Source organism: Pantherophis guttatus, chromosome 4, assembly GCF_059756535.1.
Source record: "Pantherophis guttatus breed Tessera chromosome 4, ASM5975653v1, whole genome shotgun sequence".
NCBI lineage: Eukaryota > Metazoa > Chordata > Lepidosauria > Squamata > Colubridae > Pantherophis > Pantherophis guttatus.
In genome coordinates this window covers 68,471,657-68,488,138 of record NC_142066.1, presented here as the reverse complement: position 1 = coordinate 68,488,138, position 16,482 = coordinate 68,471,657, and the positions used below count along the sequence as shown (strand labels likewise).

The 16,482-nt window shown below is 34.6% G+C and overlaps 1 protein-coding gene across 1 annotated transcript in view; it reads right to left on the bottom strand.

Moving 5' to 3' along the window:
- The window catches only part of IGFBP3 (insulin like growth factor binding protein 3), a 29,271-nt gene continuing 12,789 nt past the window's right edge, over positions 1-16,482 (bottom strand). Inside the window, exons 4-5 of the mRNA XM_034416443.3 lie at positions 11,491-11,610; positions 1-2,235 (exon numbers count right to left, since the gene is read on the bottom strand). Coding sequence (XP_034272334.1) covers positions 2,110-2,235; positions 11,491-11,610 — 246 coding nt within the window. The 3' untranslated portion in view covers positions 1-2,109. The remainder of the gene's footprint in view (positions 2,236-11,490; positions 11,611-16,482) is intronic.

Here is a 16,482-nt window from a genome sequence, read left to right as displayed (position 1 = left end):
GCACCTTAAAAATTGACAAATTTATTATAGCATAAGCTTTTGTAGATGTCACTTTGAAATGCATTTTTCATGTCCTAAACTCTAAGAGTCGAGTAAGGTATTTGGTAAGTATTTGTTATAATCAAATCCTTATCTCATCTACTATTTCTAATTTTGCCTGATGGTTACTCAATTGATTTAATCAATATTTGGAAACTAATTCAGACTAGTGTCAAGAAATATAATTTCTTGCAGTGTTAGCAGTGTTTCAATATTTGAGAGGTGGCCACAAAGAGAAGAGGGTCAATTTATTTTCCAAAGCACCAGAGGGCAGGACAAGAAACAATGGATGGAAACTAATCAAGGAGAGAAGCAACCTAGAACCAGGGAGAAATTTCCTGAGAGAGAGAACTATTACTGTATTTTTCAGAGTATAAGAATGCTCCGGACTATAAGACGCATTTACCATTTTTGGGGAGGAAAACAAGAAAAAAAAATCTGCCTCTGCCTCCCAGCAATTTGCCTCCTTGCAGCAAACAGTGAACAGCCTTTCATTTTCAGCACAGTCTGATTAGTACAAGAAAAAAAAATCTGTCTCCAAGCAATTTGTCTCTTTGCAGTAAACAGCAGAGGCCCGTGCTGCAATAGGCAATGGCAATCCCTGCAGCCTGAAACAGCTTAGGGTTGGGAGGCCAATCCAACTGACAATCAGCTGCTTGTGTTAATCAGGGTGTGCTGAAGCTGAAAGAGGCTGTTTGCTGTTAGAGGTAAACTGCTGGGAGGCAGAGGTCAAAGGGTGGGGGTGGGCAGGTGGGCGGGGCTACATTCAGTGTATAAGACGCACCCAAATTTTCACCCCCTTTTAGGGGGGAGAAGTGCGTCTTATACTCCGAAAAATACGGCAACCAGTACAACAGCTTGCCTTCAGAAGTTGTAGGTGCTCCATCACTGGAGGCTTTTAGAAAGAGACTAGACAGCCATTTGTTTGGAATGGTATAGGGTTTTCTGCTTGAGGAGACCTCCAAGATCTCTTCCAACTCTTGTTAGTCTGTTATTCTGTTACTCAGTATTGGACAATGATTCATGAGTAACGCTAGTTAAAATTTAATGAGCATTGCACTTTAACTAGTGAAAAGTACTCCTTTTTTCTGTATCTAGAATTTTGTAAATATTGATTGATCCACACACAGTGGATACTCCACTTTTACATTGCCTGTTTAACATGCATTGAACTTGGTAAGTCTCTGGGAAAGACAATTTGGAAGCATACACTATAATGATTGGGTAACATTTGATGTTGATGTTACATTTAAATAGTTTATTAAAAAATTATATTAAATACAGACTAACAGAATAGTCATAATACAGTATATTTTTACAGGAAAAATAACCAAGTAGAAACATGTGTCTTTTAAAAGTTCTTTGAGCTTTTTCTTTTAATAAAACATGTTTTACCCGTGAAATAAAGTTCTTGTAAGACCTGTATAAAAACAAAACAGCTTAGTTTAAAACCTTGAGTTTGATTCAGCCCAAGATAAGCACTATTAATAGAACAATCCTACACATTTATCAATTATAAATTCCCACTGAATTTAATGGGACTCTTTCTTAAGCTTAAAGATTGCAACTTAAGTTACTTTTATTTCAATAGAAGATGTTTAAACATATGGATAGCCAATGTAACTTAAAAGTGCCTAGCTTGGGTTGTGTCATACCTATATCTTCACAATAATTACAGTCTACAAATTCTTCAAAATAAAAGCATGGTTATCTTTCGGGATCAAATTGGTCACAGGCCATTATTTAAAAAACAAAAACCAAAGTGAGTGGATGCTCCCTGAATCCATTCTGAAGTGCCTTTTTTCTCTTTTCTTATTCATTCTGGGGATCAATAGTGCAGATTTATCTGGGATTTCAGAGCTCCCTATATAAATCTATGGAAAGCAAAAAGTGAATCAGTGGCAGGATGCAGCTGCAGAATCCAGAGCTATTGACTTTCCCCAATATAGATAGGGGCCAAAACTCAGAATTCCCAAGTCCAATGCATTCCATGCTGTAGCCCAGTCACTCCAAGGCCTCTGGCTGGTAAAGATGCCATATACAGACTTAATGGAAGATGGTGGCCTCCTCTTATTTGCTTTCTAAATTGTAACAATGGACTTCTCCTTTCCCTTCCCCATCATAGCCAGGGAGTGGCTGCCCATATTTATCCACACACCAGCAATAGCCTCTCTTCCGGCCTCTGGATGGGCGACACTAAAAAACAGAGAGAAAAAGAGTTACATTTTTATTGATATAAAACAAAAAATAAAAAATCTAAATGTTTTTAATAGTTTTAGGGCTGGGCCCTAACTAAAGATAGTGGTATTTCTCTAAAGAGAAATCACAACAAAGATTAATTGCATTGTTTGAATAACTATTTTTATTAAACTGATAATTCAAACTGATGTTAAAACTATCCTAAGCACTTGGAGAAAGAAGTGTATGTCTCGTAGTGATTTGGGTAAGACAAAATTTGTCTGACAAATATCAGCTTTTTCTAGTTCAAACTGAAACACAAGAAAACCTGCAAAGCCTACCCATACCTGCTGGTATCAGAACAGTATTTGTGTACCCAATATGTTAATTACATCATTCTTAAAATAATCTACCTGTGTTCACTCTTAAAACTTTCTAGCAAAATTTATTTGAAAAACTAGTTGTATAAACTACTGGATCATTGGGGTCTTAACACGATTTTTCTCAAAACAACACAAAACCAGAAAGCAAAATCTGGTACTTATTCAGATAATATTGTGCATATTAATTATATATCAGGATAATTTAAGTAAGATTATATTGATAGACTGGTTAAATTTGGCTTAGAACTTCCTAGTGCTGCTGACAGATAAGCAGTATGTTTAAAATCATGTTACTGGATCCAATGAATCCAATACAAATTTTACCAACTTTGAGAATAAGTGGTATTTGTATCATCTTTTTAAAGAATTAGAGCAAATATTTATCTTGCCAGGAGAATGCCTGATTATTCATTTTTATCTGTACTGAGAAAAGTCATGTGTCTTTTTTTTTTTGCCATTTTCATTCCCTTTCCCCTTTTTTCCTGTTACTTCTTTAATTTAATAAAGTTTTTTTTAAAGAAATAACTATTCTTATTCACCTCAAAAAAATTCTAAATCATGCAAAGTAACACTACACACCACAGCTGTCTTACCATTACAGAGCCTCATCATCAACCTTTAATGGGTACAACGGAATCTCATGGGAATTATGCATGCAATTTATTTGGGAAAGAAAGGCAGTTGCCTCTTGATAGGCCTTAAAGAGAACACATGCCTGTGCAAGCAGCTTTGGTTACAGTGACAACGCCACTTGCATCTGTTTGTCAGAGGAATTCCATACTTGTAGTGGACATTTATTGGCAGATATATAATCTCTTGCATCAGAGTTATCACTTGAACAACTGCTAGGTATCCTGGAAATCTGTGTAAACCCTATGCATGCAGTTGTCTTAAAAGATAATATTCAGTGAAATAAAATTCTTTTAATACAATTTAGACAATGGTTGTGACTCAGAAAAAACAATAAATGGCATTGACATTTTCTTAATTGTCTTATTCATATTCAATATTATAAATAAATATTACATATACCTTTCTCTACAGAAATGAAAATCTGTTTGTTCAACAGACTGTCAAGTTATATATATTCCAAATTAACCATCTAATTAACACAGTTCACCAATGATGTTTTAACTATAGATAGACTCAGTTATACAGGGTACAGAGTATAAACTATTGAGATTTTGACAAAGTCATCTTAACTCACAATTTTCATCTAATTATATATTGGAGAAACTCCTGGAAAAAAATCAGAAAGTTGGCTTGAAAAATATCTCCTTTAAAAGCAGATTATTAAAAAAGAATTACATAAAAGCAAAGTTATTAATTGTAAAAGAGTCTAGGTTTACAATAAATATCTGCTATATTGAAAGCATTATTGACACTGATCCAAAAACCCATACATAACTGTCATGCAAGACATACTGTTTATAGAATCAAAATTGTCCAGTAGAATAATAGAATATGTTTATAAGTGACATTGTAAAATGTTGTTAAAATAAAAATAAAATTTAAAGAATCTCCAACATAACATAGAAAGCTTTATGATGTTCCATTTTTCATAGATAATGGACCAATACTAGCAGATAAAATATAAAGAAATATTTTTTGCTGTCATGTAACAGCATACTACTACTAGATCAGTGACAGATAGGCAGAAAAAAGAGGAATACTGTACTGGTTCTCCATCTAATTAGGATACTATTCACTTAGGGAACTTGAATGTCAGAAATTAATAGGTAGACCCCCCCCCCCAAAAAAAATAAAGGTGAAAGCCTTTCTTTACCTTATTTCTAGTATATGTCTACTGTTGCAGAAAATAGTCAGTTTTTAAAATTAGTAAATCAATAAAATCAATAAGCTTGCTAGAAGAAACCTCCAAAGCAAAGCTAAGATTGATGATGAAATATGAAGAAGAAAGCTTTTCTAGAACCATAAATTTGGTAGCAAAATTTAAATAGTTTCCTCAGGGGTAAGGATTTGAAATTATATATATATAAAAGCTCTCACCTAGCAGTGAGAGCTTGCTAGGTGTTAGAAAAGAAAAAAGCCCAGAACCGAGTAGATGAGATTCTACTGAGCTGGAGCTACAAAAAAACCTTGGCTACGTAGGGAAAACCTGGCTAGAACAAACACACACACACACACACACACACACACACACACACACATATATAATACAAAATTTTAAATGTTGCTGTAACGACTTTATCTCACATTTTTATTAAAACAACAGATTATGGGGGGAAAGGGGGAACAATGGAAGAAATACATTGTCATAATATCTATCACTGTGACAGGTACACGTTCCCAATGCATTTGCACTGCTGCAGGAAGTGTTGCTGTTGAAATAGCAATTGTTTCAAATTAGCTATTACTTCTTAAAACCTTTCTGCAATCTCACTGCTAGGTTATCTTACCTAAATGGTTGGGTAATAGTAACTTAACAGTAAGATTGCAGAAAGGTTTTTACCTTACTGGTAAGGTAATGGAATTGTCATCCTACACCGCAATTGCTCTATAACTAAAACAAATGCATAGGAAAATATATGGAATTTTTTTCCTGTTGTAAATAAAGGACAGGGGGATTGAGAAAACCCACATTAATGGATTTTGAAACAGATCTTTTTGGGGAAATCAGAATCAAAGACCTAGAGAAAACTAAAGATAACAAAGCACAATCTTTGCCCAAAACAATGTCTTGCACGCAGCAATCTTCAAAAGATCTATTAACTTTATTTAGATTACGGTAGGGCATTTCATAAACAAAGAATAAAATAAGCAGGAAAAGTTAGTTGAGATGTAGAAAAACAGAAAATTCCCATTAAGGCAAATAAATAAATCAAGCCAATGCAAGAGAAAAAAAAATGCTGAGAACAAATTTGAAATTACCAACCAATCCCTAAGGTCTTTGTTTAGATTGAATAAAAATAATTACAAATATGGTAATCATATATTAACAACTTATTAAAAAAACTGAGTTACTTATGTTTTAAAAAAGTTCTAAAATGCCTTCTTTTCAGCAGTATTTTTCAACATACTTGCAAAAACAAATAAACAATCCAGTCTAGAAGCAAGGGACCTTTTTTTCAGCCCAAGGTCTCAATTCCCCCTTGTGGTTGCTCCTAAGGGCAAGTCAGTGTCATCCATTCAGAACTTCAGCCTCAGCTGTTTACCTAGATTCCTTTTTTCAGTATTTTATTCAAGGTACAGCTTTGTGTAGCTCAAACTTCCTGCTCCTTTAATATAAACTATCCACTTACAACTTTTAGTTTCTCTTCAGATTGCATAAATCTTTCACCTGACTCAAGCCTTAAATTTCCTCAAACTAACTCTTTTTTTCTTATTAATTTATCTACTCAAATATATCCATCAATCCACATTTTTTGTTACAATTTCAACTTCTCCTCTTCAATCTTTTTTCTTTCTAGGAAATACATGGTGCTTTCAAATCTTAATTTTACTCAAAGAGAAAAAAGTAAATTATTTCCTCTGTCTTTTTGAAATAATAATCAGACAGATCAATGCCATAAGAAAGAAAGTGGCAAGTAAAGCTTCGATAGGACAGGAACAATAAGATAGTCAAGCGAAGAGAGAAAGATGACTTCATTTATACTGCTCCTTCTTTCCCATTTCCAGGCTATTGCCAAGAAAACTACAAGATCTATGTGGTCATCAGAATTTGAACTCAACTAAGATATAAATTTATCTTTACATGTTTATCCCAAAAATCTAATGTATGCTGGGTCAATGGTTACTAATGCCGACTAGTTTATCCCTCTCAATTCTCACAATTATTGGTACAAGGAATTTAAAGTCATTTTCCCCTATTAAGTTTTCTTCTGTTACTTTCAATTTTTTCTAAATGTTGGAGGTATAAATTTAACAATCCATTTTAATGCAGTCACTTATTATACCTTTATTTCCTGGATTCAATATAAATTCCTAGTAGTAAGTGCTATTAATCTACTTTCCTAGTTTGTGCATTTTAGCTACAAACTGTCAACAAACTGAAACTGAGGGCTCACATGATCTAATATATAAAATAATCATATATTTTATAAGTACCAATCTAGCCTGGAAGGTACCAGAGGAGTGAGGGGGGAGTCGAAGAATAATACAGGATCTGAGCTCTTAACAAACCAAATTTTTATTATAGTTCACAGACCAGCATCTGAGCTCTTATTGTACATTAAAACTCTATAATCCAGAAAAAGTTTCAATCGTAAAAATTTCAAATTTAATTAAAATTTGAATCCATAAGACAGAGGAAATGTCTCAACATTATGAGATTATCTATGCTAAACATAAATGCATGTAACAGAAAATCTACTAATTCTCAATGTATTAAAGCAGTCCCATTTTCCAGATAGTTTGATATCTCTACATCAAAGGCAACTATCCATTTGGGACTTTAAAAGTTTAAGTTGAGCATTCCTTGTTTTCATGCTTATAGTGAGAGGTTTCTAATTATTGCAATGAAAGGCTTTTGCTTTTCTTAGAATCCAAATATTGAGACTTTGAATACTGTGTGCCAGCTACTCAATTTCTCACTGGAGACTATAGCTCTGAAGCTCACTGGTTTTGAATTTTGATATTTATTTTTATTCTTCCTTCAATCATGGAGGCTCACAAAGTTCAGGTAATAAAGAGGGAAAGCTGTTCAGTTTTCACTGGAGTTGTGTGCTAAATATTAGTAACAGTTTTTTGAATCCTGACATCATTGTTAAAACTGAATCATTGTTTGCTGAAAACTCCTCATCCTTTAGATCAGAAATCTTTGAAAGAGGCTACTCCAATTCATATTCTCAGATTGTTGGTCTAGTAAAGACACAATGAATTATATGCAATAAATGTAATTTCTACCACTTGGAACTGTTCCCTGGCTATCAGTGAGAATAGTAAAATGTTTCTTGAAATCATTGCTGCTGCCATAGCTATCGTTTGCAGTAATTTCAGATGGAGACATCATGTGGTAGCAGCTGTTGCTGCACTCCATATTGGTGTAAGCATCAGATACATTCCACAAAAAGAGGGGTATTGAAATCCCCACAGCTGTGCTGCAGGAGGACAGAATGTTTAAATGGTTACACTGAATAGTTCATCAGAATTGTTGAGACTTTGAGTCCTTGGAGATCTGTCTTGTCAGATGAAGAACAATGTTGTATAGTCTTCCATGCTCTTTGCTTTCTCAGTCCCTCAAAACTGCCTCTTCTCTTCTTTTATGTTATGCATGAATATGTAGCCCTGACAAGCATTTCTTTCAAATGGGGATTGGGATTTATGCTTCTCCAGGTAAGGAAGGGAGCAATGCCTGGTGCTGTGTGAAGCATTTGGCAGAAATTTGCAAAGGCTATGACAGGTTTTGAAAAGCTAGTCTGTTTCTCTGGGTCTCTGAATTGCCACCACCCTGCTCATTTTTCATAAATTAGCATACTTATTTCTATACACATTCTATACACATTGAAGGTAGCTTCCAAATTCTGTAAAAAGTATTAAAAAGGCATATATGATTAATTATTCAATTATCTTTGTCAGCTTTTTGGTCATGGAATCTGGGATACTCTTGAGCAACATTCTACATTTCATTGGGAGACACTCTTAGTACTTATTGCTAATATTCCACCCTCCCGCTGAATGGAATCACAATTCTTGCGAAGTTAACTTGTACTTGCACTTCATAGAGAACGGAAAATATTATCTGTTCTACATACAAAGGCTGATTAATAAAAATCTCAGTAAATATCAATTGGAATCTCATTATTCAGGAAAGAGATATGCCTAACCCGCTATGTTCTGTGGAATTACAATTCCCACTATATTGCAGATTGATCTTAATGGAAGTTTTTATTCAGTAATATTTGGAGGATCACACATTACCAAACTTCCTCCTCTTCCCTCCCTTCTTTCTTCCAATTGGCCTGAATTGCCTGAAGTCCCTGAAGTTTTCTTGGCAAGATTGTTCAGAAATGGTTTGCCATCTTCTTCAGGGTTGAGAGAAAGTTACTGATCAAAATTAATTAGAATTCACAATCTCCTGGTTTCTAGCCTAAGTTTAATGTATAAAATATATGCGAGTACATTATTTTAAAAATCATACATACCAACTGATTACAAAGAATTACTAATTTTCAAGTTTGAAAAACCAGAAAAAATATTATATTGTCAATGAAATTGTCTTTGCTAAGAGCTGGAATTTAAGGTGAAATTTTGTAAATCAGAAAAAATCTTCTATAAGGAAAAATGTAAAAAAATTGACTATAATGCTAGAATAGCAACTTCAGATATGAACTGAAGAAAATCCTCAATTGTCTAAATGGTACACGAGGAAACATAAAAACTACTGTACCAGGAGACAATGTTAAACATGACGTCAAAAAATTTGATAGAGCTGCTTCTAAACTATTATAGAGAAACTAACATAGAGTAATATAAGCGTTGAAAGAGCAGATTTTTTTAAAAAAGGTAAGCCTCTGGACTTTTCAGAATTCACTGGAGGTTCGTTGATAACTTGATGGAGACTTTCCTCTTTTTCAATTCTCCAAGCACATAAAAGCCCATCTAAAAATACAGAATGCCTTACTAATAATATTCTCTAATAAAAGCAGTGGAGTCAAAATTGCATCGTAAGAAGATAGGTTATCTGCCAACCAAGATTTTCTTTTAAAAATACAATCTATGCTGTAGGGGAGGAGGAGGAGGGAGGAGGAAAAAGAGGTTGTGATGTACAGCTCCATGTGTTCCATGTGTTTGATTAAAAAAAACAAAAAACTTTGTGGTCATACCTTTGAGCTATCTGCAACTTTTGATCCAGACGTCCCTCCCACAAATTTCAAATGGATTACTGCCAAGTTTGTTAATATAATAATCCATGAAAAATAAATATAACTTTAATAATTGCCACACCTGTGGCAGGTTTGATCTAGAACATGACAGGAAAGTTCCATCTAAATTAATATTTGATCGGTTTTCATACCAGAAATCCACTTTACTTATATAACCTTTGATATTATATTTTTGTTCATATATAGATGTTTATGGGCTAGGCCAACCTTTCAAGATATATTGGAGCTGCTTATGATTCCTAGAATCTCAGCATAAATGTAGATATACATATTAGGGAAGCTTGAATTAGAATATAGACTGAACAGACTTAAACCTTGAAGATTCACCAAAAGGTAAGAAATAAATTCAGAAATTCTCAATCTAGGAATTTATTCTGGCGAATAGAAATACACATTTCTTCAATATAAACATTTACACTTGTTTCACAAATCTCAAAACTTTTTTTTTAAATTCTAGCTTCATTTCTGTTGTTTTTAGCCAACTAGAAATTAGAATTTCTGTTAATTTATTATAAATTAATCAGGGATTTCCTCCCTCTATATTCCACTCTAATTTGTAGTACTTTGATCTGGTGATCAGATGGAAGAAATCCTTCACCATAATCACTCATCCCCAGAAAGAAAAATACCTAAAACAAACAAGAAAGCTCTTTCTCCATACCACAAAATTAGTCATCAGGGATATGGAAGAACATATCATATGAGCCTTGCAAACTAAATAGTATAACCTATCTGCTAGTTTTCAACTTCAAAGAGAATTTGGCCTATAAGATATATGTTCTCCTTAATGGAAGAATATGCAGAGAAGAATTTGCTACATTGCACAAAGTAATGGAATCACTAAAAAATGTCTGTGAAGGATTGTCATCAAAGAACTCCAGTTCTTAGGCCTGAATCAGGATTAGTCATAGCAGTTTTTACTTTATTTTGATCTGCATCAATTAAAATACTTGCTTTTCAGGGTATCCTTGTTACCAGTGAGATCTTTCAGCCGTTTTTCTAAATGTACATTTATTATCATTCATGAAACTTTTGGATCTAAACATTTTTCCATTCACTTTGTTCAATTGGATATTCATTACCTTGTTTATATCTGCATATAAAAGTTTTTCCCCTAATTTTTCAACTTAACGTGACAATCAATTCAAAGAAAATTTCTGCTATTCAAAATGATACATATTGAATCAAGGACATGGAAATTCAACATTTCTAATTTAATTAATATTTGAATACACACATAATTTTTCTAAACATTCTGGTGTATAAATTTTCTGGGATTCCAGCTGTCAAAATTCCCAGCCACATTGCCGAGTTTCTCAGTTTTCTTGGGGAAAAAAATTAAGGTCATATACTTGTAAAATCAAATGAGATGAATTGAATGGCAACATGCATTGTTTAACTGAAGGCCCTTTATCAGCATTATTGAATCAGCTACACTGACCACCCTTAGTGTAAACAATGGCACAGATAGCTGTAATAATTCACATTTGTCAGAAAGGTCACAGCCTCAAGGGCTGATCCAGATGAAATGCCAGTATTACTATGAAATAAATTTTCATTGTGTGTCATTTTCATGAGCTAGATTTTAGAAGTGATCTTCTGTAGAATAAAAAGGAATGATACATAGAGTTGCTGAAGTTGCCATCTGTAACATAACCCAGCCCAATTTTTCTAGCTACTCTCAGGCAGCTATTTATAATTCAAAGCATTATCTAGTACAGTCATATGGTGATGGCAATATTTGCTGTCTTTCTTTTGCTTTTTTATTTTCTTCAGAGACCTGCTGCCTTTTTAAAATCTGGCTCAGCTGATTTGTGACTTATGTTGGAAGTTTATTCTGTCATTAACAGCAAATAAAAACAACCAGACTTGACATGTTACTTTAGATCTAAGCCAAAAGGTGCTCTAAACTATTGCCAATTTATTTTGCATTTAAAACACCAGGAAATGAACATGAATTCTTTGTTGATTACTAATGATTACATGGTAATGGATTTGCATCTGCAAGTAGAAATGGAAATACAGTACTAAATAGTTCATCTCACCTGTTTTTTCTTATAAAATCCCTTCTTGTCACAGTTTGGAATATGCAATCCTCTTGGACTTAAAACATTCAGAATCTTCAGATTGTTTAATGTGTCTTCCATCTCTCTTCGACAAGGACCCTGTCAATTTCAATTTCAATATATTTTTATAAATTAACAATTTATTGTATTTTGGAACATAAAATAATGTAGAAGCGACTTTGGAGTTGATCCATTTTATACTATTATAAACAAAGAGGATGCAAATTTATATAAAATAGCAAGAATCACTCAAGAAAGATTTTTTTAAAAAGTTAAATTTTGAACATATGACTGTCATATATATACATTAAGAATCTGGCTACTTTAGTTTTTAAAAAAAATAATTTAATTTAATTTAATTTAATTTAATTTAAAAAATTAAAAACCCAATCTATGTACTATGTACTCTCAAACAGAACTGTCCATAATTAACTGGGAAAAATGCATTATTGGGAGGATATATCCCAATCCTCATTCTTTCTTCTGACCAATGGATTAGATTACTGAAACTTATTTTACAGAATTATACATTTACAGCAGATATATATTACCGTAATTTACACAGCTGGGACAAAAGGCTTTTCCAATGTCTTTTCCTTCTGTCCCAGAGACGGGAAAATTTTCCCTTTCCAAATTTCTGCCCATCCCATGGTCCCTTTACTGCACCTCCATAGTGAAATTAGTAAGGTTGCTGCCTGCAAAACAAGTCATGCCCATTGCTTTCTGTGCTGTAGCTGATTGCCGCAGCTTGAGAGATATCCGTCTTCTGGGATCGTCTCTTTAAATTCAGCTCTCCTGATGCAAGTACTGAGTCTGAAGCTAAAAGGAGATATCACCGAACTGACTTTAATGGTGGGATTAAACTTCGTCTCCTGGTTTCTAGATTGATGTCTTAACCACCTTCTACTAGAACCAAGAACAAAAAGGAAAATTTTACCCTTTGCTCTTTTTTTTCTGGATGGGAGCAAGATCTGCTCTTTGCAGCAAACAATGCAAAAACAGCCAAAGATGTACAGAGCTTGAAAACACTCTTGCAGCTGGCCAACTCATTGAAGGTCAACTTCAGACTTATCCTCCAAGTGTTATCAGAATTAATTATATACCTCTTTCTTAGATTCAAGATTTGAATCCTAAACAAACCTAAGATTTTTAAAACAAACGTCTAAAAGCTCCTACTACAACTACACGTGATTTTGTAAAAATGTGAGTTGGGAATGAAGCTACTGAATTAGTGCAACCTGGGAGAACACAGGAACATTCATGATCATCCTTAAATTAACTTCATGTCAAAATCTTGTTTAGAATAATTTCTTAGTCTTCCCGGACCTTCTCATTTTTTGCATACATGAAAGGTTTTTTTTTCTTCTCCATCATCATGTGTTCTTAGTCATTGTACAATTCATGCATTTTGGTATGTCTTGGATGGAAACAATAAACCAATTGTGTTATTTGGGAACATATTTGATATTGTGTCTATGCTGTGGAAACTGATGGATTCCGAAGAAGTGGAATGAGATAATTACAGAAATCTGAAAGCCAAGAACACAGCCTGTTATTACTGTAGAATTCCTACATTAATAAAACCCTTTTGTTTAAAGATGTTTTTGTATCTTGTAAATCTAGAGACAGTTATGCGTACTAAAAAAGCAATAAAAAGTTCAGCTTCTAATGGTACTCGTGGAGGGGAAATCCTGTGTGTATTTATAATGTATAGTTCTTTGGATGTTGTTGAATCACAAGTCCTATCAAACCAATCTACCACAGCTGGAAATAAAAGATGCTAGCAACATTACTTTGGCTTAGCAATATTTCATCTAAAGGGTCCAGACTTTTGATTTTCATATGCATCTGGAAACTCAGTGATAGAAAAAAAAAAACCCACAACAAACCAAGAGAGGGTTTTCAAAAAAAAAGAGAAAAAAAGTTCTTTTTGCTTATTTTACTGAGCTTTGGCTTTACCCCTTGCAATGTTGAGCATTTAAAATCTATGACCTCAGTGCTTTTCCCACCTCATTTCTGATCTTTATATACAGGTAGTAATCGATTTATGACTGGTTATCTTATGACTGTTCAATTATGATGGCCTCAGAATGGGTACTTTATAGCTCATAAAGAACATCCAGCTGTCATGTTGTGCTCCCTGATGACTGTATTTCAGCCATCTGATAAATGACTAGCCTTTGTGACTGGTTGCAAATCCTGCAATCATATAACTTCTTTTTGGCTGGTTCAAATGGGCAAACAGTGCCCATTTGGGAAAAACAAGTTTATTCAACTTAACAAACATCACAAAAATATTTTTTTAAAAAACCAGGTCCAATCATTTGGGTACCTTGACTTATGACTGAAATATCCTGTCCCCCCCCCCCACAAAATAAGATCTTCCCCGATAATCAGGCTTTTGAGCACATGTGCTAAACTATGCCCTCCCTGAAAATATTTAAACGCATGTGCAGCCAGTTCCCTCCATTTCCTCTGGTTGCTTGCCGCGCAAACAACATGAGGTGAGGAGATGAGGCTGGAGGGGGGGAAGGGAGGGGAAACATGTGCCACGCACCCCACACACCCTTACCTAATGGCCACTCCCATAACCCTAGCCACCGTGCCTCTTTTCTTATGCTTATGGCCGCCGCAAAAGCCATTAGCAAAGAACAGGGAGGCGATGGCAGTGATGGGATATCTGGTCACAGCGGCGTGGCCGGGCCGACTGCATGGTACAGAGTCCTGGGAAGATGGCTGGAAGTACGTGCATGGCAATGGTGGGTTCCTCCCGGTTCCACCGAGCTGGTAGCGGTGACGATATGACATCACGAACCGGTTCTGCTCCCCCGCGTTATTCTTAACTTTTATTTGCTCCCACACCCAATCTATTGCTGCCTCCTGAGTCCCAGGTGATCGGCTAGAGGGGGAAAAACTGTTTAAACTCTTGCCGCAGGGCTTCAAAGGGCTGTCCTACAGCTGATCAGTGTTAAAAGAAAACAAATGAGTAGACCAGTGGTTCCCAAAGTTGGCGGTACCGCCCCCTGGGGGGGGTGGGATGTCTTAGGGGGGGCGGCAGGGGGGTACTAGAGGCAAAGGGGGGGCAGGGGGCGCTAAGTGGCAAGGAGGGTGGCCCCCATCCTTTGGCCTGTGCCGTTACCTCCTTGCAAGCAAACAACAAGAAAAAAACAACTCCTTTCAGCTTCAGCATAGGCTAATTAGCCCATTGATTGGATCGGCCTCCCGACTATCAGCTGATTTGCTCAGCTGTTTTGCACAGGGCTCTGCTGCTTGCTGCAAAGAGCTAAATTGCTGGAGCAGATTTTTTTTTCTCCTTGTGCAAATCAAGCTGAAAACGAAACTGAAAATAAAGCAGGCTGTTGGCTTTGCTGTTTGCTGCAACGTTGAAAAATTAGGCAGAGGCAGATTTCTTTTCTTTTTCCTCACCAAAAAAGATAGATGCAAACAATGGGAAATTTAGGGCAAAAGAGCAGAGTTCAAGATTTTAAAATACAAAAGAAAAAAGGTCTATTTAACTAGGGAATTGTAATAATTGAGATACTATTAATTGTATATTGTGTTGAAAGCAGAAATGGTTACGTTGTGGTTTGAGAAATTATTTGGTTTATTATTATTGGTAAATATAATTAATTGATTTGTAAGAAATTGGATTGCATGGAAATAATTGGAATATTCATGGTCATATTGATTAATATACAAAAAGGATAGTTATATAACTAATTGATTTATATTAAAATGTTGAATTTGTATTAAACAACTGTATTACATAATTAACCAATGTGAGGATGGATATAAAAATAGATGACAATGGGAAGGAGTATAATATAGAATAGAAGGGAAAAATTGAATTTGATTAAGATTAGAAATGAGGATGAAGGGTAATATTGGTTTTTTTTAAAAAAAAGATGAGGAATAAATATGGCAAAAAAGAAATATAGAAATTGTAAATTTAATTGAAATGACTAAACACTGTTTAAATTTGTGAACCGGCCAAATACTCTGTTCAAAGAAAATACATTGTATGTTTGTATGTATGTTTCAAATTATTGCTATTTATTCATATTTGTTCTTTTTTATTTTTTAAAGTTTAACAATTTATTCTTTATCTTAATATCTTTATATTTGTTTGGGGTTGCCTTTCTTCCAATCTTTCTCCTCAAACCTACCATCTCTCTCTTTTCTTTCCTTCTTACTTTCTCTTCCCCTTCTTCTCCTCCCTACTTCCTCTTCCTTTCTCCTTCTCCTCCTCTCTTACCCTCACTCCTATTCTAATTTCCCTTCCCTTCCTTCTTCTCTTCCCTTCCTTCCCTCTCTCTCCTTCCTTCTTCCATCTCTCTTCTCCTTCCTTCATCCCTCTCTATTGCTGTATTCATTTTCAATTTTATATTTTCCACTATGGAGTCCCTGGTCTTTCTTTCATTTATCAAGTATATTTCTAAAATTTCGCTTCATCTTTTTAATTATTAGCAGCATATTTCATCTTATTCCATTTTTTTCTATTGAACCCAGTGTAATCATCTTTATCTTTTTTCCAATTATTTCCTTTTCAATATTATCTCCTTGTTTCTCTTGCTTCTCATTCAACTTTTCTCTTTCTTTTTTTTGCAAGCTAACCAATTCTCTGCTTCTTTATTTCCCTTAAATGCCTCCCTTACTTTTTGAAACATCTCCCTTAGTATCTCATATTCATCCACCCAATTTTCCATAATTTCAATTTTAAAAGGCTAGGATTTTTAAGCTTATTCTTTTCATTTACATATGTGGGGGGGGATGCTTTTCAAGGAGCCACAAGGGGGGCTGAGAGCAGAGTCATTCTGACAATGTCTTTTAAAATTGCTTGGAAGACCCATTTTTTCCCTAACAATAGTGGTTTGTATACTTTGGAATAAAACATATACCTGGAAAAAGTACTTGCAAAACTTGGACAGAAGGAAAAGAAAGGCAGGACTGGACTCATTATCAGCAGCTAGT